Genomic DNA, 25,366 nt, shown 5'->3' on the forward strand with positions numbered 1-25,366 from the left:
GAATAAACACAACTAACTGTTGCTTATAAAATGTAAAATAATAAAACTAAATTATGGCAGAATTTAAAAACTTAAAATCATCAGTGGGTTCTTCGTACACAGTTCTTACTTCAAATTATAATTCTCTCCCACTCTCCTTTTTTTATCATTTAAATACGAGGATGAAAAAATTATATAGAACAAAAAAAAAAAAAAAACAAAGAACAAAAACTTCGTAGTAGGTCAATGTAAATGTGTTAATGTCAAAAAAGTTCAATTGTAAAATTAAGTTGTCCCAGAGTATGGATATAGAGGTTAAATTGTATACAATAGTGTTTATGATTATTGCTATGTAATTCATAAAATTTTTAACATTTGTAGCAACATCATTTTCATAGAACGGTGGTTAAATTTCAGATTCAGATCATTTTTAAAAGTTGCTTTTGCAAGAAAAATGAAAAACTTGTGCACAATGCACAAAATAGAGCAACAAGTTTCTATAATTAAAAATATACTCTAATACTATTATGGGGAGTGCTCTTACTTATAGAACACATGTAAGAAATTCATCTGATTCAAATGGGAGGGAAACACATTTACGAAAATATTTAATTGCCAATCGTGTGAAAATTATCTATGAGCAACTTCTCAGACATGCGGCAAGCCAAACACTACAACAACATTAATAAGTCATAACATATTGTCCTAAATTTTATGAAGTTGTTAATATACAAAAATGGTTTTCTTAAATTAAAAAAAGAATAAAACAGAAAGCTTACAATACTTTAAACATTGTGTTTTATAATTATGAATATACACACTGGGAAAATAACTGAAAAGACTAGAAGGTATTGGAGGTAATAATCAATAACAATCTTTCTTAAAATTTGTACTAGAACACTTTGTTAACTACCCTGAAAAGGGGTCAAAAATCATCTCCTGATAAAAAAATATTATTTCAGAAAAGAAAAAATTAATATATTTCAAATGGTCAACAAGACTTATCAATATAAACAACCCATACACGTAACAAAATGATCAGGTGTGCTTCATAATTAAATAGTCATTTAATTAAAGTGCATAAAATATCTTAATCAACATTTCCGATTAAATGCAAAACTCTGGTTCATGAAAACAAGAATAATGACAATAAAAGGTGAAAAAAATTAAAGAGCAATTTTACTTGAACTTTTATCCTATTCAAAATACATGAGTTATATTTGAGAAATAATAAAACATCTTTGACTAAAATATATTTTCTTTTTACAGATTCTATGATGAAACTTGAATAAAAAATCAAGAAAACATACTTCCACTGAAGCACACTAACAATACTCTTAGGTGCTAATTGAAATAAATAAATAAATTATACAAAAATCTTAAAAGTTAAATAAAAAAATGCAGTTAAATGCATAAAAACAGTAAAATTTGTTTAATAGCAGCCTCTGCCCCCCCTCCCTTCCCCCAATACTTCACGCATCTAATTTTGTCAATTTTTTGAGAAAAGTGAATTATTTCAAAGTTTAATTGCACAAGGTTGACCTTTTGAAGGAAGAAAAAAACATAACAAAAAGTATGAAGCTAACGTTTGTGTAGCAGTTAAAATCCAGTAGAAGTGTCAACATAATTTCAGATCAGATATTTTAAGGTAAAAAGGATGCGGTTTTTGTTGAAAAATTCACTTATTTCAACTAGAATAGAAGCACAAATGTAACAGACTTCTGTAAATTTTAGAGTTTAAAATAATTAAATTAAATAAGGGTCCTAAACAGTTTACCTTTTATTAATATTTGCTTTCACACAATGACCTGGGGGAAAATATTTTTGGAAAGGCATCTATGATCAAAAGTTTTGCATATTTCCACTTGTTTGCTTGCATATTTTGTATGGTCCTATGAAAACTAATAAAGGCGTTCACATGTTTTAGGGTTTTAGTGACTTAAAAGTAGGACAGCACTTGGCATCATAGCACCAATGATTTAGCTGCAGGTGGAAAGGTTACACTATGTTAATTTCAATAATGTATACATTTGTGAATGTGAATAAATTTCAAGTTCAAGTTATAAGCCAGTATATCCAGCACTCAAATAACCAGAAAGCTCAATAACCAGAATTTCTACCTCCCCCCTCAAACTCTAAATTTCACATTCCTTCAAAAAGAAAGAAAAAGGCAGCATAATTTCCCCCACCCCCCCATAAACACCCAGCTGTAGTTTTTCTCTCCCTTCACATATTTATCTTTTGAATCAGAAAAGGCAAACAAGAGGGAGAAGAAAAAAAATCACATTATAGAAGGCAATTATAATGCATGATCTGATAATGCACATTTTGAAAAGAATTAAAAGAAAATGTAATAACCTTATTTAAATAGGAACTGTATGATTTTTCTGCTTGTACATGAGAATGATCCATTATGGCAATTAGGATTTTTACTTTTTCCCCCCTATAACAATTTTTGTTATTGTTGCTCCTATTTCTCAGCAACAACCTTAAATTCTGAGATTTTTCATACTCAATAACCTTAATTTAGCTTGTTCAGGACCTCCAACTATCCAGAAAATTAGCAAATACAGTAAAACCTGTGAAGTTGACCATCCTTGTAAGCTGATCACCTGTCTAAGTTAACCACTTTTTTTAGGCACGAAATTAGTCCTTATCTCTTATATAATTAAAAACTGAGCGTATCTATGTATGTCCAAGCTTCTTCTCCCAAACGACAGTGAACTGACCATCGAACCAGGTATCGATGGATTTGTAATCTTCCCGTCTTCATGTTTGGCTATTTAACATAATCCTCCAATAATAATTAGCGGAGATATCAATTAAAAACTATTAATTATGAAGCTTGGATTTTGATATAAAATCCCTATTTTTCGAAGGCTTTCCTCCATTCAAATTATTATTCAGTGCTTCATCTCAACTTTCCGCAACAACGCTTTTATTAAAATGTATAGCGGTGAAGAAAATCATTGAGATGAAAGATCTGTTGCAATTTTTTTTTCTCGAATATGAACAGGTAAAATTCTTGTTTTTGTTGAGGCTTTTCCTGTAATCAGAGGATTTAAAATGTTTACTTTTTATGGGTTTTCCGCAATCTGCCGCAAAATTTCACCGACTTTTTTTTTTTTTTTGGTTTAAGCTTCAGTGTTTAACTCAAGTCACTTGACATAACTTTTATTTTCGAGGTGGACCGTGCAAAGCCGGGCGACGCAGCTAGTATAAATTAACCTTTGTAAGTTGACCACTAAAGAAGTGCACCGCAAGTGGTCAACTTACACAGGTTTCACTGTACATAATTTGCGACTCATCGAGACTCTACACACATTCTACGTAGTCAAGCTTTTACTTCAAAAAGACATTAAATGGTTTTATAGTAATGAACTGTTTAGCCAAAAATGTCCTAATTTCTTTTAATTAATTATATCAACTAAAATATTTATGGGAATGGCATTCCCACTACTTATTGTCTTTATGCAAAAAAATTTTAACATTTAGCAAATGAAGCAGAAAATGTTCCAAACATACATAAAATTCAAAACAAAAACAAGATTCCTTAGCACTGAGCTCAAAATTTAAATTAGCTTTCACATTCACATGTCATTTCCAATATTGTTTTAATTTTAAGGTTTGCTTTTCAAGGAATAGGCAAATTACAATAGTTCCTGAAAAACTTAACCCACAGAAATAAACATGTTTTGGAGAACAAAAATAATGGCAAACATAAGAATAATGTGAACTCAAAAAATCAGGTTAATCAAAAAATAGGTAGATTTTGCAAGTATAAAAATCCATTTTCAGATGGAATTTTCATGGCAGAATGATAGAAAGTAGAATTTATATTTTACCAACTCTCAATTTTTATTTTTGAGAACTTATTACTTTGATTTACACAAATATTTTTTCAATAATTCATTTTCTTTGCATGCCGTTAATGAAACCACCGTGTTTGTCTAGATACCTACAATTCTAATCCTTTTTCGTGTATGAAAAACAGTATCATAATAATGCCAATGGACACCACTTAAGAATTTGATTGAAATTTCACATTTAGGGTATTATTTCAATGTGTTTACAGAGGGTGCTTTTTTTTTTTTTTTTTTGAAGGAGGGGGAAGGGGTAATACATAAATATTACATAGTAGGTAATGGGAAAATAATGATCAAAATTAGAGTGTACATAAAAATGGATAGGAAATGTAAGCACTTGAGGTGATTGTTCTTTTGCTAATCTTAAGACGGGCTTCTTTTTATGCAGGTGATATTTATAAAAGTCTGGAATTTAAAACATTTGAACAGGGCTCTTAGCAAAAACAGGTATTTTTCATATGTTATACATAAACAAAAGGGGGTGGGGCCTAGGTGACAAAGACGACTTCCAAAATTATTCAGCTGAAAAAGAAAGTCAAAAATTGCATTATACAATGTAAAAGCTGAAAGTGTTTTTAATGAGTTGAACTTAACCTCAATACGTAAAAATTAATTGTAATTGCATGCAAATATTATTTATGTACTTACTACCCCATTTATTTCATGTTCAAACAATCATTGAATATTTTCAATAGGGAATTTTGACTTGGACCTAAGTTTACTAATATTATTTGAAACCAAAAGGCATGCACATGTTAAGGATGAAATGTTTTATTTCAGAATTTAATGGTAGTCACACTATTGTACATAGTGAAATTAAATCCTAATATACTAAGGTGTTGAGATGTCTCTAACCTACTCTGTTTTTAGTGTGTATCATCAAGTTATAGATTAGTTTTTAAACAATTGAACTTACAAACTTAGTTTCAAATTCTTACTTTCAAAAATTTCATACACAAATGACTTGAGACTTTTTTATATACTCTTAATGAATACTTATAGCTGATGAAAAAAAAACTTTTGCTAAAAAAGATTTAATGAATTTCTTCAAATACAGTGCCATTAAACTGTCTTTTTCTTTAGAAAAATACCAAAACAGCAGGGTTATATGAGTGCAGCATTATCAGGACATTGTAATGCCTTGAGTTCATATATGGCTGCCCCAATATAGCCAAATGTTTTAATTAAATAGTTGACATTCATTTGCAGATGTTAAATACCAGTGCTTTAGCACTCAGTCAAAACTCTAAAAAGAGCATAATTGTCTCAGAAAGATCAATCTAACAGTTTTGGACTTGGCACTTATAAAATCTTTCTTCTCTCAAATATTTCTGAATTAAGTAAAAAAGGTTTATCATTAGTAGTTTTAAAATTTCAAGTAACAGAAGCTGATCAAATAAAAATAACGAAAATTAGCACTGAAATATTAGTAAGAGATGCATTGCATTAAAACATCAAGAAGTACTTCTCTTTGTACAAGACAGTTCCAAGTCAAATCACAAGAATGAGCTCAAATTAATTTTACTTTTTCAATTAAAGATAGCTTTATATTAACGCTAGAATTACGGAAGGGGTCATTTTGAACCCAAGCATACTTCTTTTATCAATATCTCAATCCTCTCTTGACTTTTCCTAAACCATTGTGCAGTGTGATAATGTATAGTTTTGAAGACAAAAAAAAAAAAAAAAAACGTTTTTTGAACCCAAATTGAAAGGTTATACCTAGAATTACGGGAGGTGTCATTTTCACCCCTTTGAGAAAAAGAAATGTTAATGTGTTTCATCGTGATATATATTCCTTCTGTTAACTATGTTTGTGCCAACTAAAGAGAGGACAAAATTATAATACAAGGTTGCCCTGCATAATATCACACTTGCCTGTCACGTGATTTGTAATGCTTGTAATATATTTTTCTAAAGGAAAGAGAACAGTAAAAACATATTAAGCATAACTGATGAATACAGGTTTTTGCTAGATGAATTGCTACAACAGTTTCGTTTATTTACGCGAATTTTTTGCAAAAGCATATTAATGGCTCACAAAGGAGGGCTAAGTTAAGATGAAATTGTAAAATTGAAGCAAGAATTAGAGGCTCTAGATCAAATAGGAAGGAAATACTCCATGAAATTCCCTCAGGCCACTGGCCAATATTTAACTTCTACAATATTTTGGATTCAGCAACTATAAATGCCTGAATTTTGTTCAAACAAGTTAATAAAGAAAGTATTAGCAGAAGGGATTTTCAATAACGTTTAGCTGAACTCAGAGAGGAATACATATAGAGTAATAACAAACTTGTTCTCCAAAAAAAAAAAAAAATGAATGTCAATTAAAGGAATGAAAAAAAAAAGAAAGAATGTCAATTAAAGGAATGAAACAGTAAAAAAACTTAATGCTCGCACACTAAAATATCTGAATCTGTTTTGTGCACAGAAAAATTAGAAAGATTATCTAGTGCAAAAATTGGTTGTGCAAATAAATAATCTTGTAAGTACATTTATTTTTTACTTTCATTCTTAGTAAACAAAAGTTATCATTAATATATTTAAATATTTGTGTTCAAAAACTGCAACTTCCAGAAAATATTTATTTTATTGTAGATTTCTAAAATCTAATTTAATGAAACTGAAACAACGCTAGATATTTCGATCTCAATTTTAAAAAATATAATGTTTTTTAAATACTTCAATTTAAAAAAATTAAAGCTTCTCTATCCTTTAAAATAAAGAGTAATTTTATAAATTAGTTTATTTTAACTTTATTTTTAAAAATATATGACATTATGTAGAAAACTGTTTTAGTTTGTTTTGCAAGGGTCGAAATGACCCCCAACAGTATTTCTAGGTATACAAAGACCGCCGTAATTCTAGTGTTAAAAATATCAAGAACAGGTTAATTTCTCATTGACTGTAGAAACTTGCTGGATTTCAAATAAATGAACATTAAAACTAATCGCAAAAAAAAAAAAAAAAAAAAAAGAAGTATTCATTTAAGCATTTTAAAAAGGAAGGGGAAAAATACTAAATTTTGTAATGCTTAATTTTAACTGAAGGAGCGGAAGGAATTCCTATATACAGTGAACAAATGTTACTTTGAAGACTAGTTTTTGACTTTTGGAAATGGAATTACATTTAATTGATAAAATGGGGAGCCTAAGAAACAAGTGATTTGAAAATATATTAAATTAAGGCAAAACCTTTTTTCAAACAAATAATTCTTTGCACATGAACAGCAAACACATATATCTTACATTGATCCCAGACCCCTTATACAAACGTTTTAAAAAGTTATACAAAAGTTTTAACATAGCTTAAGAGTGATGCAGCAGACTGAAAGTACACAGAGTGCCACAATTGACAAGCTATTAGAAAGGAAATTGAGAAAAACCATCTCTACACATCTCTACGCACACCTTTTTCCACTCAATTAGCTATAACTATTTTCATTGAATCAGAATAAACTTCACAAGTTTAAATTTATCGTGACACTATACTCAAAAGACAATACTTAGCATGGTAACTTTTGCAACAATACTTAAAACACTACACTGCAAATAAAAATTTAATGCAACAGGATCAACAACATTTAAATACATTTATCTTTAGAATAAGCCGTAATCCGCTCCCCCCCCCCCCTTTGGGATATATATGTTACTGTGAAAGACCAAAACTTGATAAATGTCAACATTCAAACAGCAAAGGCATTGGCGAAAGACCGAACATTTACGGTGCGTCATCAATGAATGTTGTCTCCAATTTCGGCCTTCCACAGTTACATAAATCAGTACAGATTTTTTTCCTCAAAGCAAATAACAAAAGTGATTACCACATGTTTTACCACATAAATCAAAATTGATGTCAACATTGATTAAAAAGGTTAATGAACAAAAGGAAATAAAAACAATATTTTTAAATCATAGTCATTAAAAATATTCAATTTTATAAAGTTTTGTTCAGACTAGACATTTTAAAAGCAGACTGAAGTTAAAACTCTATAGTAATAACACATGATACGTTAAAATTTAGTATCATATAATATTGATAAAATTTTTTGTACAAATAATGTTTTTAAATGGCAATTTTTCTTTAATGATTATGCATAATTTAGATGATAATGAAATAAAGATGACACACTATACAATTTAAAAAGGCATGATTTAAATTATCTTTTGCCCTGAAAGAATGTTTCGTGATGGTGGAAAATTCGAAGAAGGCTCTGCCACTAATATTATATTTACAATGTCATGATTTAAAATGTACTAGCTTCGCCGAAATGTACATTTTACACTCCTTGGAGGAATAGTTCTTTCACGCATTAAATAGCGATGCCTGTTGTCATTGTCAGGAGAAAACTTGATGTTTTCCTCACTGATTTCTTCATTATTTACAATAGTAAAAGCAGGTTCATCAGAAGAAGAACTGTTTTTCCAAGACTCTCTGTTCGGATCCTTTCGTAACCTAATTATTATTCTAGACTGTGGTTGATCAACAGAGGAATTCTTTGATGGAGAGGTATCAACAGAAGTCCACTGAGAACTTTCTGTAAGTATTTCTTTATTAGCCTCTTTAAGTGGCGAGGAATCAATGAGGTCCAATTTGTTTACAACAGATCGTTTGTTTTTCGGTCTTGGATCATTTGTTTTATTATTTAAATGTTCCCGATTAGTTCGCAAAGACATTCTAAAGCCAGTACCTTCGTTTAAATCGGCTAATTCTAGTTCAGCATCAAAAGAAATACCTTTACTGCTATCACTAACTTCACTTTTAATCACTGGAAAAGTTGTTTCCGACACTTCAGAGAGAGGAGTTTTCCGAGGACGTCCCCTTCGTTTGCGAGGAGAAACGTCTATGGATTTGCACTCCAATTCTGTCATGTCGTGCGCGTTCGATAAAAATGTCAATTCTTCAATACTATTGGCTGGTGGGCAAAGAGCACTTTCAGAACAAGGTAATGTTATCTGTGCATTAACAGAATCAGTTGACTTTAATGAAATGTCATCAGTTTCTAAAACATCACTACTGTAATTTCGTGTTCTCATCTGGTAACGAGTGTTACGCTTGTCAAGCTTAAAATTCTTTTTCACATCTGAGTTATTTAAGTCACTCGAAACACTAAGGGAACTATCGTCATCAAATAAATCAACTTTCTGTGCAGCTATTTCATGGATGGCATTTTTGAACTCTATCTGGCTGCTACGAGTCTTTTTCATTTTCACTGGTGCATGGGCACTTATATTTTCTTTATCACTAAGACATAGAGAATTCTTATCATTGGATGTCTCACTGGTGTTCATCATCTTTTTTGATTTCAAATTTGCATTTTCTGAGTTGCTTTTGAATATTTCAAAGTCGTTGGGTTCAGTTTTCAAAACTTTGTCTTCACAAAAATCCTTTGCAATTTCTGTAGCACCATTACATATATTTTCTACTTCCTCTTTGATTTTAATTTTCATCTCACCCACTTCTACTTTCGGGGTTATTTTAATTACAAAAGGTGAATGTGTAAGTGACTGCGGAATATTTCGCTTTTCAAATGAGCTAACATTTTCCTCAGATTTGTACTTCGTTAGTTTTGGCATATCAGCATCTCCATCTTCAGCATTGTATTCAGGTGTGCTCTGAGAGATTGTGCGTCTTCTAGATCGGGTGAAAATACTGTTAACAGCAGTTTTAGCAGGTTTTTCATCACAAGTAATCCCAGAAGTTTCAACATCTTTTTTATCATCATCAAATACCACACAATAAAATTGGTCATACAATGAATCACCAACTCGAGCTTTCAATACTTCTGTAATTTCTTCTGGTGAAAGCGTCAAAGACAAATCAGATAAAATTTCTGTTTGTTTCTCATAAATATTAGTTTTCATTCTCACATAAGAACGAAATATCTTTTCTCTTCGACTCACCATATAGCACAAATTTCTTACCTGCAAATACAGGCAACACATATTAATAAAAACATTTTTTTTTTAAATAAAAAAAAAAACATTTATTTCATCTAAGCTAATAATTTTTCCATTATTAAAATTTTATTATAGCAGTAGCAGGTATGTGTACATAACTTATGAAGAGTACATAGCAATACTATGACGTATACTATTGAACAATATTATGAGAATCCTTTGCAATAATTTTGGCGAACAAATGAACCAATGAGGGCAAAAAGGCAAGACAATAAAACAAGATTGGGAGTAACTGAATGCTTAAGTAGCCACTTTTGCACAAAACACTACTATAGTTCTGTTTTATGATTATTATTGACCAGCAAATGGCTGAACCTTGAGTTCCACCTCTTTCTCATGAAATAGAATAAAGTTAAAAGTAATTTCGAATGGTGTAAATACAAATTATAAAAAAAATAACTTGCACAGCACTTTTCTACATAAAATATAAGCAGAGGTGCTCATCTTGGGGGGGGGGGAGGGGTCATGGCGCAGACTGCAGCATTGATAATTTTAGAGGAGGGGGGGGGGGGGCGTTTTGATGGGGAATTTCAGTTTTTCTGGAGGGAGGCTCTTGTTTTGAGTAGTCTTCATGATCTTTAGGGGTGCGCCCTTGCTCTTAGGGGGGGGGTGGCACCCCTGATATATACAGGCAGCCCGTTATGACTTTCGGAAACTGAAATTTTGTCCTTGTCATAGACTCGTCGGTCTGAAATAAACAATACAATTAAGGGTGGAAACTTATTGCTCGACATCCAAGCTTTTCCTTCAATTGACGAGCTAAACCCCACCGTTGCTGCAGTCTCTCGTTGGTGTGCCAAATTTACATAAGCTACCAATTTGTTGGCACTCTCAGCTTTACTGAGACGAGATCTGCCTTCAGACTGATTATTGTCTATTTCAGACTGATGAGTCCATAACAAGAACAAAATTGCAGTCTCTGGATGGCATAACCAGGCTGTTGGTATATTGCATGTACCTTTTAATAGTTTGTGAAATTATGACAATTATTAGCTTTTTTTTTGAGCAAAGTACATATTTGCAGCAAATGTAACTGCACAGTGGCAAATGTATCTGTGCACTACATTATCTGGCTATGCTAATGACCCTACCCTAAATATTCTTTGAGTTATTACATTGACTGAAGTGATTTATCACAAAATTTTGGTGATAACTATGTTTTGAATTTAACTAAAAAACAAAGAGACTAGAATGGATTGTAACCAGAAGAATAAGAAAAATCACTAGCCAACTGCTCCCACAAAGAAAACATGTGATGCTTCTTCTATTTGTTTGCAATTCTCTACAATTGAAAAACAAGATGTTTCAGTTTCTTGTACCTCTTAGCTTAACTTCTGTATGTTTGAATTTTTTTATTATTTGATGCAGTGAGTGCCTTGAAAATAAAATAAAAGAACTAATTATTTATTAGTTGAACCATAGAAGGAGCTAGAATAAAACATATTTAAAAAGTATTTGATTTGCCTATTATTTATTGCTTAGATTATGTAAAATAATGCTAAAATCGGGAAGGATGCCTGAAAAAATATAAATAAGTTAAAAGGATACAATAGGAAATTTTAGGTACAAATATATTTTCATACTTTGGAAAAGAAATTGAATAAATAATGATAAATCTCAGAATTACATACCCTTTCTAAATCTTGTCTCAAATGAACAAACATTTTGAGACGGGAATAAAGTAAATTTTCATGCTGTTTTATTAGCAGTAGATTAGCTTCATCACATTTTGCAATCAGTAGTGGCTTGTTGAACTGTGCCTGCAACGAAAGTTATATTTATACAAAACATTTTAATGCAAAAAAGAAAAAAAAAACGAAATGGCCACATAGAGACATCAATAAAAAAACAAATGGTAAAAAATTCTCATGTGTCATGCACTCTCAATTTTAAATATGAGAAGGGAAAAGTTGGCCTACGTAATACATCAGAATATTGTTATACTGTGCCTCCGTATACCATGAAATTAGACACGACATCATGCTATACCATAAACAAGTTAACATACAAATACAGTCGAACCCCATTTTAGTGAAGTCCCATAAAGTGAAATTCCCGTTTTAGCAAAGAATGCAAATCCCCGACTTTACCTCCTTTCTCCTCCCAAATTATACACAAACAATGTCAACATTTGTAATATCAGTATGATAAAATTTTGTGATATCAAAAAGATTTTGGAGGGCCCTGGACTTAGTTAAAACAAGATTCGACTATTTTTGACTTGAAGAAAAAAAAGCACCCACATAAACTTTCTCAAATGTTTTCAGTCCAACCAATGTTTTATCTTATTTCTGTATCTATACAACATAAAAATACACAGTGATGGTATTTTTATGCATCATTTAAAGAGAGAAAAATAATTTATAAAACAGGAAAATGCTGCTAAAAAACTGAAATATGTTATGCATGCATGGATGTATTTGATACATGAGTTACTTGTCAAAAAAAAAAAAAAAAAAAAAAAAAAAAAAAAAAAAAAAAAAAAAAAAAAAAAAAAACATCTCATTTTATTCATGTTTCTATCTGTAAATATAACTCATGTATAGGGATATTTAAATGTCTTTCAATTTCTCCATTTCTTTGATCCCTTCAGTTTTATACATTGCACTCTAAAAAAAATTGTATTTTTCATTTCAAGTTTTCTGCAATGCAAACTTTTTATTTCAAAATAAATAGAAAATAATAACTAAAAAAAAATTCACGCAATTAACATTTTGTGTACAAGAGCATATTTTAAGTATGTTTAAAAATTATTTGTGTCAAAAAATTTTAAAAATCAGGTAATTTAAATGATTGGTATATTGTATTGATACTAGCTGCTTTAAATTCAGCATGATAAATCATTTTGAAAGGTGTTTCATTAGCATTTAAATCAGTGGTGGATCCAGGCGACCCTTTTGGGAGGGGCGAATGAATTGTATGGGGGGGGGGGGACTAATGAAAATAAAATTTTAAAAAGTTTAATATTCCTGCATAAATAAGAGTGTCTGCCAGCTCTTCCCCAAAAATTTTTGTTAGGAATGCATTTTTAGTCTTCGGTGGTTAATAGGAGGAAGAGGGGTTTGAAGGCCCCTCTCCAAGAAATTTTTGGGTATATTTTCAAAAATACAATTGTTTGCCATCTTTGGTGATTTGAAGGGAAGGGATGAAATTCAGAAATTCTCTCTAGTTTGTGTTTTGATATTAGAGCTGCAAAAACGCAATTTTAGAAATCTATAATGAGACTAAAAGCAAGGGGGTTCGGGGGCTTTCCCCCAGAAAAAGTTTCGGAATTGAAGTCCTAAAAACGCAATTGAGAACATCTTTGATGACATAGCAGAAGACATGTAGTTCAAAACTTTTCCCCAGGAATGTTACGATGTAGTATTGCCAAAAACGCAGTTTTCATCGAAAGAAGGAGTTGGGTGCTTCTCTCCGAAATTTTTCCCGAGAGTGAATTCCTGAAACACAATTGTAGGCTATCTTTTATGATGTTGGAAAAAGGAAAGGGGCTTGGAACTTTCTACCAGAAAGTGTTTGAAATTGGAATTCTGAAAATGCGATTGCTGACCATTTTTGATAGCATTAAGTGAAGGGATGGCGTCAGGAGCTGTCCCTCAACTTCTTGATAATGAAGCTTCAAACACCCAATGTTAGAGGATCTTTATTGATGTTTGGGGAAGGGCTCGGGGGCTCTGCCCAAAAATGTTTTCAGAATTGAAGTCCTTAAAACGCAATTTAAGACCCCCTTTAAAGACATTTAACAAAGGCATTTGTGATTTGTGATGTTAGGAACTGGTGAGGTTTCAGCTTTTCTGGGTAAGTTTTTTGAAAAGGGGATCTGAAAAATGTAATTATATGATGACTTTGGTAACATTAGGTAAAGGAACAATGGAATTCAAGAAATCTATGAAATTGAAGCTCCAAAAATTCAAAATTTTTGACAATCTTTGATAACATCGACACATTTTAGAGAAGAGGTTCAGGGACTTTCCCCTGGAAAAAATTTGGAAGTAAAGTCATAAATATAGTTGCAGACAATTTTTTGTGATGTGTTTTTTAGGAGGGGGGGGGGGGGAGTTTGGTGGTCTACCGGAATTTGTTCAAATTTACAAACTTTTTGGGGCGAGGCAATCACTCCCCCCCCCCCCCCCGATGGATCTGCCACAGATTTAAATTAAGTTCTATGACCTCATATTACACACACACTCACACAAAAAGAAAAATTTGAAATGATGCGCAATAATATTTTAACTAATTGCGGCTAGCCACTGAGCCTTTGGTTTTCGCTGCGGCCCTCAAACACTTACAAGTTGGAAACCCCTGTCTTATGTCATATGAAATATTGTTTGAATACAACCTAGTTAAAATGAAGCATTCTATTTGAAGTTTAACAATACTTTGCACTTAAGAAAAATAAATAAAAATATCTGGCGATGTTTGAATTTTATTCCTCAATTTTAATCGTAAAATTTTTCATCAGTTACTGCAGAGACTAAGATAGCAGAAAGTCACTTGAATAAATTGTAATTTGTAATGCTTTTTTGGGCAATTTAGGGTTTGGGTTTGTACTTTTATGTAAGGTAAGAACATGCATGATTCTTTATTTACAATGTATTTTAGCAAATAATATATCAGGAAAGAAATTAATTATCCATTTATGCAGAATTGCAGATAAAAATTAACCAAATTAGCCATTTCCTATATTATTATTATTTTTTGATTTTGGAATGATTATTTTAAATTAGTAATTATAACACTTAATGTTGATAAATTTCAAATTATAAATGGAAATACATTTATTTTTCACAAAACAGAAAAGTGTTCTGTGTTTTAAATTGGCATAAAATTCAAATTCAAACGTTACAGCATTTAAATTTAAACCAAATATTCGTTATTTGGCAAAATATGGTATTCAGTGCATCTCAACTTCATGCTAAAAGTAAAATTTGAATCAAATGTTTTACTGTCTATTTGTTTTTTTTAAATACTTTTTTTTAAAATCAGCTACAGAATATTGCAAACAAGTGGCAAAGTTATAATAGTCAACAACAATTTAAGCAATAGAAAGAAAACCGTTAGTTTTTATCTTAGACAGAAATACAACTAGAAAGCTCAACTATATTTCATACATGGGGGGGGGGGGGGTGCAAAATTATTTTAGTAAAATACTATCATGTTAGAATTTCAATAAAATTTGGAGAGGTTTGGACCTTCCCAGACCTCCTCTGAACTATATCCATGCAATGCTTTGGAGTTAAGAGTCGAAAAAAGCAATTGTTTACGCACACACATACACAAAAAAAAAGTATTAACAAGTAGGATTCAGCAGCATAGCGTTGATAGAGCTCAGATTTCACACCAAAAAGAAAAAAAAATCCTGAGCTACTTTCAACATTTAAACTACATAAAACAATAACTGACAGATTTGCACTGCTTAGAGGGGAAAAATTCTAAGTAATTGCCATATATCCTTTAAAAAGACTCAAAAACAGCAACCCCTTATTATACCACACCTCGTTGCGCGTTGCTGATTCACTTTTTCACTGTCCTCCCGAAAATTTAAAAATAAATAAAACCTTGTTTTAAATTTGAGGCAACTGATGTAAAAATGTTACATTTCTGAATAAAATCAACTTTGTTTAAACAATGGACAAAACTAGTGTGTTTTCCATTCACCTAAATTTATTGCAGTTTAAGTGCAACTATCAGGCCGAGGACTGCTGATGGCCTTTGAAACAAGTGAGAAAGGTGACAAATTTGAAAACAAAGGTGACTAAAAGGTGACAAAAAAAGTAACTAAAAGGTGACCAAAAGCAATTTGTTAAGAACTCAAAAAACAGAAAAGGATTATCTCTTTTTACTGACTTTTACCAAAATAGCCTATATGCTTTTTGTAAAGATTTCTACAGTTTCACTTTCAATAGATGTTTTAATTTTTTTCCATTTTCTTAGTTTCTTCTTCACAATCCTTTCTTTTTTGCTCTTCTTTTTGCTTCTGTTTCAATTCCAAATCCTTTTTCCTTTTACATTCCTCCATGTATGTTGTGTAATTTGCGTGTGCTTGTTGTGCACATTTAATCATTTCTGGACCAATTGGTAAAGAAAGCAAATGAGGATATTCTTTTACAGTGTCTTTAACTATAAGTATGCTGTTTAAAAATCTTTCAGTCCTTGCTGTCTTATTGTCACCAAAAAGATGCTTTGAAATGGAAAATAGTATTTCAATGTCAGCATTACCATATGATAATGCAAGTGAAGCTTTTATCACCTTAGAAACATTGGGAAGCTTTAGAACATTGGAAGTTGAGTCCTTTTTTGAAATGTGCTGCTGCCAGTAGATATCAATGGTTTTGTTTTTGGATGCTTCATCATCTTTTTCCAGCTGCAAAAGTTTCCATTCATCTTGCAACCTATCGAGTGAAACATTAAAAGGCATGATTTTGGTAATCTTTATCAAATCCTTACAGCTTCTCTATTTACTTCTCTCTTTTGGATCCAAAAATTTGAAACTTTTCAGTAACCCGTTTGATATGCAACTTTTTTCTAATACATACTTTTATGCAGTTACACAATGCTTTTTAACACCTCTTAAGAACATAACCCTTTCATTTTCTTTCAGTTTTGACAGTTCATCTGTCACCTATCCACTAACAACGAGATCTTTAAGAGGTAGTCTGTTGCCAACTGCAAACAGTTTAACCGTGTCTACGTTTGAAAAATCAACTTTCTTTATGACAGAGGCTTTTATAACTCGAGCCATAAAAGTTTGAACAATGGTCTCTATTTCTTGGTACAATTTGTGTATCATAGGCGCTTGGCCAGGCCCGTGTCCAGATTTTCATATAGGGAGGGGCTTTAAAACTAGTACATCCTTAACTGGGGGGCAGGGAGTTCAATCCCTTACAAACTTTAGTTTTACGTTAAATTGCCGATTCCAGTATGACATTTATACACCTGTAAACACTGCTCCCCCCCCCTTCCCGCACTTGAAGGATAATTCTGGCTGAGAAAGTGACAGCAGTACTCCATCATTTTACAGCTTTTTTTATTCAAACTTTAAAAAACCTTGCTTGTTTCTTTCTATTCAAATTTGTTTACTATGCAGTATATTCAATAAAAATGTTTAAAAAGCTTTTCACAAGTTCTTTTATAATGCAGCATGTATATCAGGCTTCATATTCTGAAGTAATGCTTATTATACTAGACAAGAAAAAGCTTATTGCAGATGCAAATTAAATTACCAAACACAATCAACGCATCTTCATTGCTGCAACATATAGGTACAAAGTTCATAATGCTTGGTATTGACAAATCATTCTGTGGTTCATCCTCCATAGTTTTTCCAAGGTATTATTCTAGTTGATAAAGCTCTCACAGTTGTAAATTGCATATAACTTCAAATTAAAAGTTTTATTTCTTTTGCTTTTTTTTCCGATATCACTGCACACTAACTTTTACATTTGTGTTAATAAAAACCAAATACAAATTTTCTTAATTTGGCTTTCTTAATTTTTTCCCCAATCGGAGGGGTTTAGCCCCTAAAACCCTCCCCTTAGACACGGCCCTGCGCTTGGCATTGAAAGCGTTTCGTGAACTGCATAAACAAATCAGCAGATGAAAAGATAAAATGCAGCTCAGCTTTTATAGAAGGTCTTTTTAAAACATTTGCAACAACTTTATATGACCTGCATTGCATAGCTGAATTCTTTTTCAAACGCACATGTTTAAAAAAATAATACTGAAGAGCATCCCACTGTTCCAGTAGTCTGTTTGCTGCAGGTCCAAGAGTAAGCCAATGGGTAGTTGTGTGTTTCAGGAACTTGTGATGAGGTGTATTTAGTTGAGCTTGCACTTCTTCGAAGTTCTCATAACGGGAAGGCCAACCATCAAAATAGCTATAAGTACTAAGAAGAAGTTCAGATGCTTCTTCACCTAAATACTGCAATGCTTTGACATACGTATTATGCATTGTATGAATACTGCAAGTACCAATATTTATTAGGCTTTTTACTCGTGTCTCAAGGATAATAGTGTCAAACAACCTAAAAACCTTTTTATTAACATAAGGACCATCCAAAGGAAAGTATGAGACATTTATTCATGGATAATTACTCTCGGTAAGTGCTTAACATAGCTTCTCAATCGAAATTTCACCAACTGCCTTGCCCAAGAAGAAAGTTTTGAGATGCCTTCTTGTGATGTAACATTGGCTTTCAGACCAATATTTTGTTGTTCGTTGCAGTTCTTTTTTGTCTTTGACATTGGTAGTTTCATCAAAGCTCAAAGTATAATAGGATAAACATGCTTCTTTTAACATACATTCCCGAAAATAAGGAGCAAGTCCATCTGTAGAAGGGATAGAAAGACTGGTTCTGCTCATAGGGTGCAATTGCAAGCGATAAAAAAAATTCCCCGATTTCCCGATAGCATAGCTATTTTTCTTAAACAATAACAAGGTGGGGGGGGGGGGGGGCATATTTAAGGCTATTTTTTAAATTAATTTCACTGTTAAAGATACCATTCAGATACTTTTCAAAGATTTAATTATTTAAAAAAAATTCCTAAGACGCATTTTAAAAAAGGTGACAAAAGTTGCAAAAGGTGACTAAAAGTAACCAAATTTTCAAAAGGTGACTAAAGGTGAGAAAGGTGACTGACTTCTCGGCCTGAACTATGGATTATTATTTCACCTAAAGACTATAGAAACATTTTAAATTCTTTTTTAAGATTAAAAGAAAAATTAATGAGCTCCTTTTCTTCCAGTGTTTGCATTAAGATGATGGTTCTAATATAGCAAAAAAAATATTTTGTTAGTACAAACATCCTTTGCCTTCATTGCTTTTCATGACCTTGGTTATGTTATAGCACATTTTCAGACACCTCACGCTTTCTTGTTGTCTTCCGACAAGTCTATTTAATAAGGGGTTACTGCATTATAAATGTCTTTATTTCTAAGTTTAATGTTTTCTACATATTTTCAAAGGGGGTGAAATTTATTAAAGCTATCAATATTCAAACATTAATTTGATAAATAATTCACTATTAAGAAAAATAAATTATATAATATAACAAAATGAAATACTTACTCGTCTCTTTAGTACCCAATAATAATACAAAAAGTCTACCACATCATAATCTGCATTTAATTCTTCAGCCGTGTCTTTAACATTAACAAATTTATGGAACTGGGCTTCAAGAGATCTAATTCTAAATATAAAAACATAAAAACAACATAAGCAACAAAATAATAATAATAATAAATAAATAAATAAATAAACAAGTTTCATTCCAATATGCTAACTATGGTTAAACAAGAACATTCTGAAGCACAAGTTTTAAAAGAAAATTGCAGCATGGTTTGTTACAAACGTAAAAAAGGTTCCTTTTCACAATTGCAATTTTTGTTAATTAAAGTATCTATTCTGAAATATGGCACCAACTTTTAATTTTTAATTTCTTGCAGTCTTATGATACTCAATAAAGGAAGCCTCCAACTTTCATGTGTGCTGAACTATCCTAAAAATTTACAATTACAGAATTTAATGAGACCCACACTTTTTGCACAGAAATGAGCTTTTACTTCAATTAACACATCATCAAAATCTTAGTTCTGAATTTTTACAACCTTTGACTGGCTTACAAATCGTTACAACACTATTTATAAAGTTTCTCAACATCTAGTTGACTTTCCTTCAGCATCAAAAGTAAAAGAGCTCAATTTTAATAGCATACAATAATGAAAGTTATGGAGAATACAATTGTTAAATATTGCTAGTTTTAAGAAGAATAATATATACACAGACTTCATTTCCATAAATTTCCCATAAAAAATCTTACTTTTGTAATCTTGCATTATGAGCATCCACTTCATTGACTTCAGTTTCAACATCTTTGTTTTTTGGTTCTTTCTTCTTACGGAATTTTTTTGGAGATTTTGTTGTTGGAATCTTTTCAACTGGAATGTCTTTTTTGCTGTGCTTATGACAGAAAGACTAGAAAAAAATATTGAAATACATTTTTAAAAATGATATGACAAGCCTTTCATTACCGCAATGGATAATACTGATATACTTACTTGCATTTTAACGCCTTCTTCATTAGAATCAATAGGTGTTGTTTTCATTTCCATTTCTAAGCCATGCTCAAATCCACAGGTTACGTGATAAGCAACTTTACACTGCTTTACCTACAGAATACATTATTTTAATTAAACTTCTCAAAAAAAAAAAAAAAAAAACTTAATATCAAGTAGTATCTGCATTGAAAAAAAGAGAGAGAGATTAATTTTCCTTTTACTGAAAGGCGGTAACCAGCTTGTTTCTAAACCAATTTAAGTAACTTATGAAAAACTATTTAACCAGTTTTCAGAAGCTATTAATTTTAAGCAGAAGTGCAATACACCCAGTAACAGAAACAGCTTGACCCTTCAACCAGCGTCACAGATTCTTGAAGACGTTCGCAAACTAACTTGGAGAAATACAAAAAGGGGGAGGGGATATTAGACACCTAAACTCAAATTTATACTGTATTTTCAGGATTAAAATCTACAGCTTCCATAATTTGGAACGTTTAAAAAGATCACCAAAAAATATGATGCACCATATTGTTGTTATACATTATATGACCAGCAATAAACAAACAACACTAGTAAAACTACAAATTGCTTTGTATTTTTTCTCAATACATTATGCTTGGTAAATGAGAAAAATAGTAAGAAATATTGTAAACAGAAAGCATAAGCTATAAGGCTGCTGCACTATTTCGAAAAAAAGTGTTACTCTTCCAGTCCTGGGTGTATTGAAATGTTGCCTTTTTCATAAAACGAGTATTTAGAGCATTTCAGAATATTAGCAATGTCACTGATTCATGTTCTTAAAAAAACTCATTTATTGGTAGGTAAGAACTAGAGTTATATTTTTGAAGAACATCAACCTTTTTATGGAAACAAAAGATCTTGCACATGTGTCAAATGAAGATAACTATTAGAACTATTTTAAAAATAATAAACGGTTATTAAATACCAACAATAACAAACACTATCAATACAAAAATTATTTGCTTGTTTTTTCCCCCCTTGCTGGCATTTTAAAATTTTAAAACTCAGAATTTTGAAAACATTGTAGAACGCAAAAAAAAATTTGGCAAATTTATCAATGAAAGATGGAAAAAAAGCATCAAGAGAAAAAAAATACTTACAGAACACTGAATACAAGCACCAACTCTTTCCCTGCATAAAGAACAAATCAGAGCCCATCTGCTAGTCTGGAAGAAAAAAAAGTATGCTATGCAGACAATGCAGAATCTTATAAAGTTAGTGTGATGCTAGAATAACAACAAGATGAGAGTAAAATTGTAAAAAACACTGAAGACAAGGCATTTCTTACTATGAAAAAGACGGTTTTTAGAAAAGTAAATAAACCATCACATTTCAGGGTTGGCAAAAACGTCGGAAAGAATGGCCAGAAGAAATAGGTTTCTTCCAAGCGAGGGAAACGAAAGACTTTACATTTTCACACACCATGTTTGCTCCATTGTTTATTGTAATCTTAATAAAATCAAAACCGAATGAGAAATCGTTGGCGGATAAAAATTGTCTTTGGCAGATATTCATTTCAATGCAAAGCGAAACTTCAATTCAAGCAAAAAGCTTTACAGTTATAAAAATGTACTATCTCAAACTTTTGCATAACATTTATGACAGTTAAATTAGAAGTCATAGGATGAAAAATTTTAAAATATCATTGTACACAATACAGTTGTTTTAATAGTAAACTATGCAGAGTTTAGTCTGAAATTTAAAAATAACAAAATTTCAGAAAATATGCAATCATGATTAAATTTTCTAAATTGCTTTCGAAGAAGTTGTAGCTTGAAAAATATGAATAAAACTAAATAAGCTGTTTAAATTTAAAATGTGTTGAAAAACAACAAGCTATACATGCTCATTGTTGATAGGTAAGAAAATAAATGCATCATATAATTTTCATGGTTCTTCAATTAAGGAAGTTAAAAGTTTTATAAATTCTACTTGCATATAAACTTAAAATCTCAAATTTTCCACTTTTTAAAAATTAGTTATTTATTTATTTTTTCATACAGTTGTTTATTTGATATAAATATTACTATCATTTTATATAAAATGAATGCAAAATGTTTTTAAAACATGCTACAATTGTTTAATTTCAAACAAGTAGAGGAGAGCGAAGCATCTTTGAACTGGGGATACCTTTGAAAGTAGCAAATATTTTATTTAAAAAAAAAATATTACAGCTCTAACGTAGAGTGTAGCATATTAGTTTTGCTTTCTTTGTTGCTTCACTGCAACAAAGAAAGCAAAGATTCACCATTTTACGTGTAAAATACATTCTGAACAAGGTATACTTTTTTTTCCTTTATAAATCTAAATTAGAGAAAATAAAATTGTCAAGTTTCTGTTGATTGTCCAGCGTTGGAAAAAACCCCCAAAAAAACGTTTTTAAGGTTTAAACACTATTTGTAAGATGAAGAATTTTATTTTTGAAAAGGCAAGAAGATTTAATATTCATATTCGTTCCTAAAGTCTTGATGATTAATTATAACTAAGAGTAAAATCTTATAATTTCATTTTCTCATAATTAGAGCTTTCTATTGGGAAAATATTGTTTGAAAATCTATAACTACTATAAAATACTACACTTAAAATGGATCTTAACAAAAATAATCAAACAAATAATTTATTGTGAGGGTTAAGACATGATTAATGACTAACCTACAAAATAATCTTGTAAAATAATTTCCTCATAATTATAGCTTTCTACGATGAATAAACAAAAGTATTTTGCAGTATCTACAAATAAATCACAAGTACATTACACAACTTATAAATCAAAAGACTAACACACATTTCGTTTAAAGATTTTTTTAAATAAAAAGTTATGTATGAATTTATTTAATGTATGAGTAAGAACAGTTAAACAAATCGGACAAAAAGGCTTTAAGAAAATCAATATGTTTTTTTATTGTAGACGTTGTATCTCCTAGTTTAATCCATTTAGGAATATAATTTCTTGGTTAAAAAAAGAAATCATTTTAATTAAAAACCTTTTCAAATCCTAATGAATTTCCTTATTTACAACAATATAAAGCCAGATAATGTAAATATTCTTTTAAAACGTTTCAATAATCAAGACTTAGACTAAAATATTAATGTTTATTTATTCTTCTGCCATTCATATAGGGACTTCCTTTATTTGGGAATAAAAAAAATTCTTTGAAAGGCAAAATTTGACATTAAATTTTATTATAAGAATACAGAGTTACAGGGACATTCCATAGCGACAAACGTAACATTCAGACTGTTTGGTAGCATAACACATGAGTTTAAAACATCTAATAATCATTTACTTGTGGTTTTGTAAAAGAACAAAACTTATGTGTAATATTCATGCAATAAAACACTATAAATGACATAAATTGGTTTTTGAAACTAAATTACTATATAGTGTGATGAACGTAACATTTTTGCAATCTTGAATTTGCAACATGAAATTCAGCTCTCGATTTCTCTTAAGTTTAGGTAGACATTTTTGTAAAAACAGTGTAATGTGTTATCTTCATTCCTTAACTTTATTTTTCATGCATAATAATACTCATTTTTCTTATAATGTAACAGAAATGAAGATTTCTTCAAAATATGACGTTCGACGAAAGTAACATAAAAGAGATTAACTCTGAAGTTACATTCATCATGGGATGACTGGTGTAGTTTTTTAGACTGTTACGTGCCTAAATATTAATAAGTAAGCACTGATTCTTCGTCTTAAAAGTAACACTTATATCAACAATTTTTCACCATGGATTAAATAAATGCATTTTAATTGGCTTTGTGCATTTTTTTTTCTCCTCTGTTTTAAAGTGAAATTTTTTATGCAAGAGCTTTGATTTTCTGATCTCCAACCTTTTTATGTGACGGAAGTGACATAGTTGTTTTTTAATTGTTGCCAGGAAAAATGAAAAATGATAGCGTTTAAATTTAATTTTGTTAGTAAAATTATCAATTTAATTTTAAGGCTTAAGCAAGCATATATTTGTGGATTTCAGCCACTTTAAAAGTTTCAAATAAAGCAGATTTTCGAGGGTTTCTTTGATTCAAGCTCAAAAGCATAATCCACATTGCTAAGGTGAAGCCTAGAATTTAATTTGTTAACTTTCATTATCAAAACTAACTTCATTACTATTAATTTTTTATTGGTTTTGGCAACAGCAAACAGGCGGATTTCAAGTAATTTTTAGTTTTCTCACTGTTTATAATCTATTTTCTTCATTAAAATATACAATCATGTTGTGAATATGCCTAAGTTAGAAGCAGAAAGAACAAGAGCTTGGCGTGTGAGAAAACGTACGGGTGAAATGGTAGTTTAGAATGCAATAAAGATGAAAGGATTAAGGATTTTTTTTTTCTGTTTTGAGTCTTTACAACACTTTTTCTAATCACATACAAGCCGAACTTTTTTTTTCCAGAAAGCTATCAAGAAATGCAATCTTCTTTACAAATATAATATCAATTGTAAGGATTGTTTTTTCAAGAAGGCTTCTTCCAGGAACTTTTTGATTTTTATTTTTGCCACATTAATTCCAATATTATTATTATTACTTAGAAGGTAACATATAAAAGCCTATTTTTCCTGGGACTACATGGAAGAGTCTTTCCATAAACTTAGCATGTTGAGAAAGGCAAAGTTGCATTGGTTTACAACTCTATACAAAGCTAGCTTAATAGCTTCTCTACAATTGATTCTCATCTCCTGACTTCTCATTTTTGATTCCTCAGTCTTCTCAATTTTTTTTTTCCCCCCCTTCTGCTGCTTTTTTTCTTGTCATTTTCTTTTTTGTTTACCTGCCATTCTTGCTCTGCTTTAACTCTCTCTCTCTTTTTTTTTTTTTTTTGAGCTGCTGATTTTTCTATAAAATGCAACCTAAGAAACTTCTACAAATATGTGTTGAAAATCGAGTTAATTGTTGAAAAAATTACAAAATAGTATAGAGTAACACTGAAAAAACAACTATTTCAAAATATACATTTCATTCATTTTTTATTGAACTAAACGTTCGAAAGACGCAGTGTTTGTTTCAAGCGATTACGTTTGTCACAATATGTTACGTTCATCAGGCTGATAGCTAATTGTGTAAATAATTTATTAAAAATTCAACATTTTAAATCCATTCTAGAAAGCTCTTGGGAAGAGAATAAAACAAAAATTTTCTATATAGTAATATAACATGTTGCTGTTGAACTCTTGAAGCAGTAATTATTCTATGCACGGCATCCATCTTGGAAAACCTTTTACGAGATTCGAAAATTAAGAATGTTATCTCTAAAATTATGTATAACATATTAATATTGATTAAGTTTGAAATTTTGGCCTGGCGGTTGACATTTTCGTAGAATGACCCTACCCAAATGTTTTCTATTATAAAAAATTGATACTTTTTTTTTTGTACTTGCTCTGACTGCATCATTTAATGTTGATGTCAAAAAATGTGCGGGTATTAGAGCCATTTTATGCCTACTCTAAGTGCTCTTTTTCTCTTGTCATT

The 25,366-nt window shown here is 30.7% G+C and overlaps 1 protein-coding gene across 1 annotated transcript in view; it reads right to left on the reverse strand.

Moving 5' to 3' along the window:
- Positions 1-8,104: 8,104 nt before the first annotated feature.
- Positions 8,105-25,366, reverse strand: part of LOC129220975 (protein Jade-1-like) — a 41,606-nt gene continuing 24,344 nt past the window's right edge. Inside the window, exons 13-18 of the mRNA XM_054855411.1 lie at positions 20,987-21,052; positions 19,866-19,976; positions 19,628-19,782; positions 18,877-18,997; positions 11,440-11,568; positions 8,105-9,772 (exon numbers count right to left, since the gene is read on the reverse strand). Of these exons, the coding sequence (XP_054711386.1) occupies positions 8,105-9,772; positions 11,440-11,568; positions 18,877-18,997; positions 19,628-19,782; positions 19,866-19,976; positions 20,987-21,052 (2,250 nt within the window). The remainder of the gene's footprint in view (positions 9,773-11,439; positions 11,569-18,876; positions 18,998-19,627; positions 19,783-19,865; positions 19,977-20,986; positions 21,053-25,366) is intronic.

Source organism: Uloborus diversus, chromosome 4 (genome assembly GCF_026930045.1).
Source record: "Uloborus diversus isolate 005 chromosome 4, Udiv.v.3.1, whole genome shotgun sequence".
NCBI lineage: Eukaryota > Metazoa > Arthropoda > Arachnida > Araneae > Uloboridae > Uloborus > Uloborus diversus.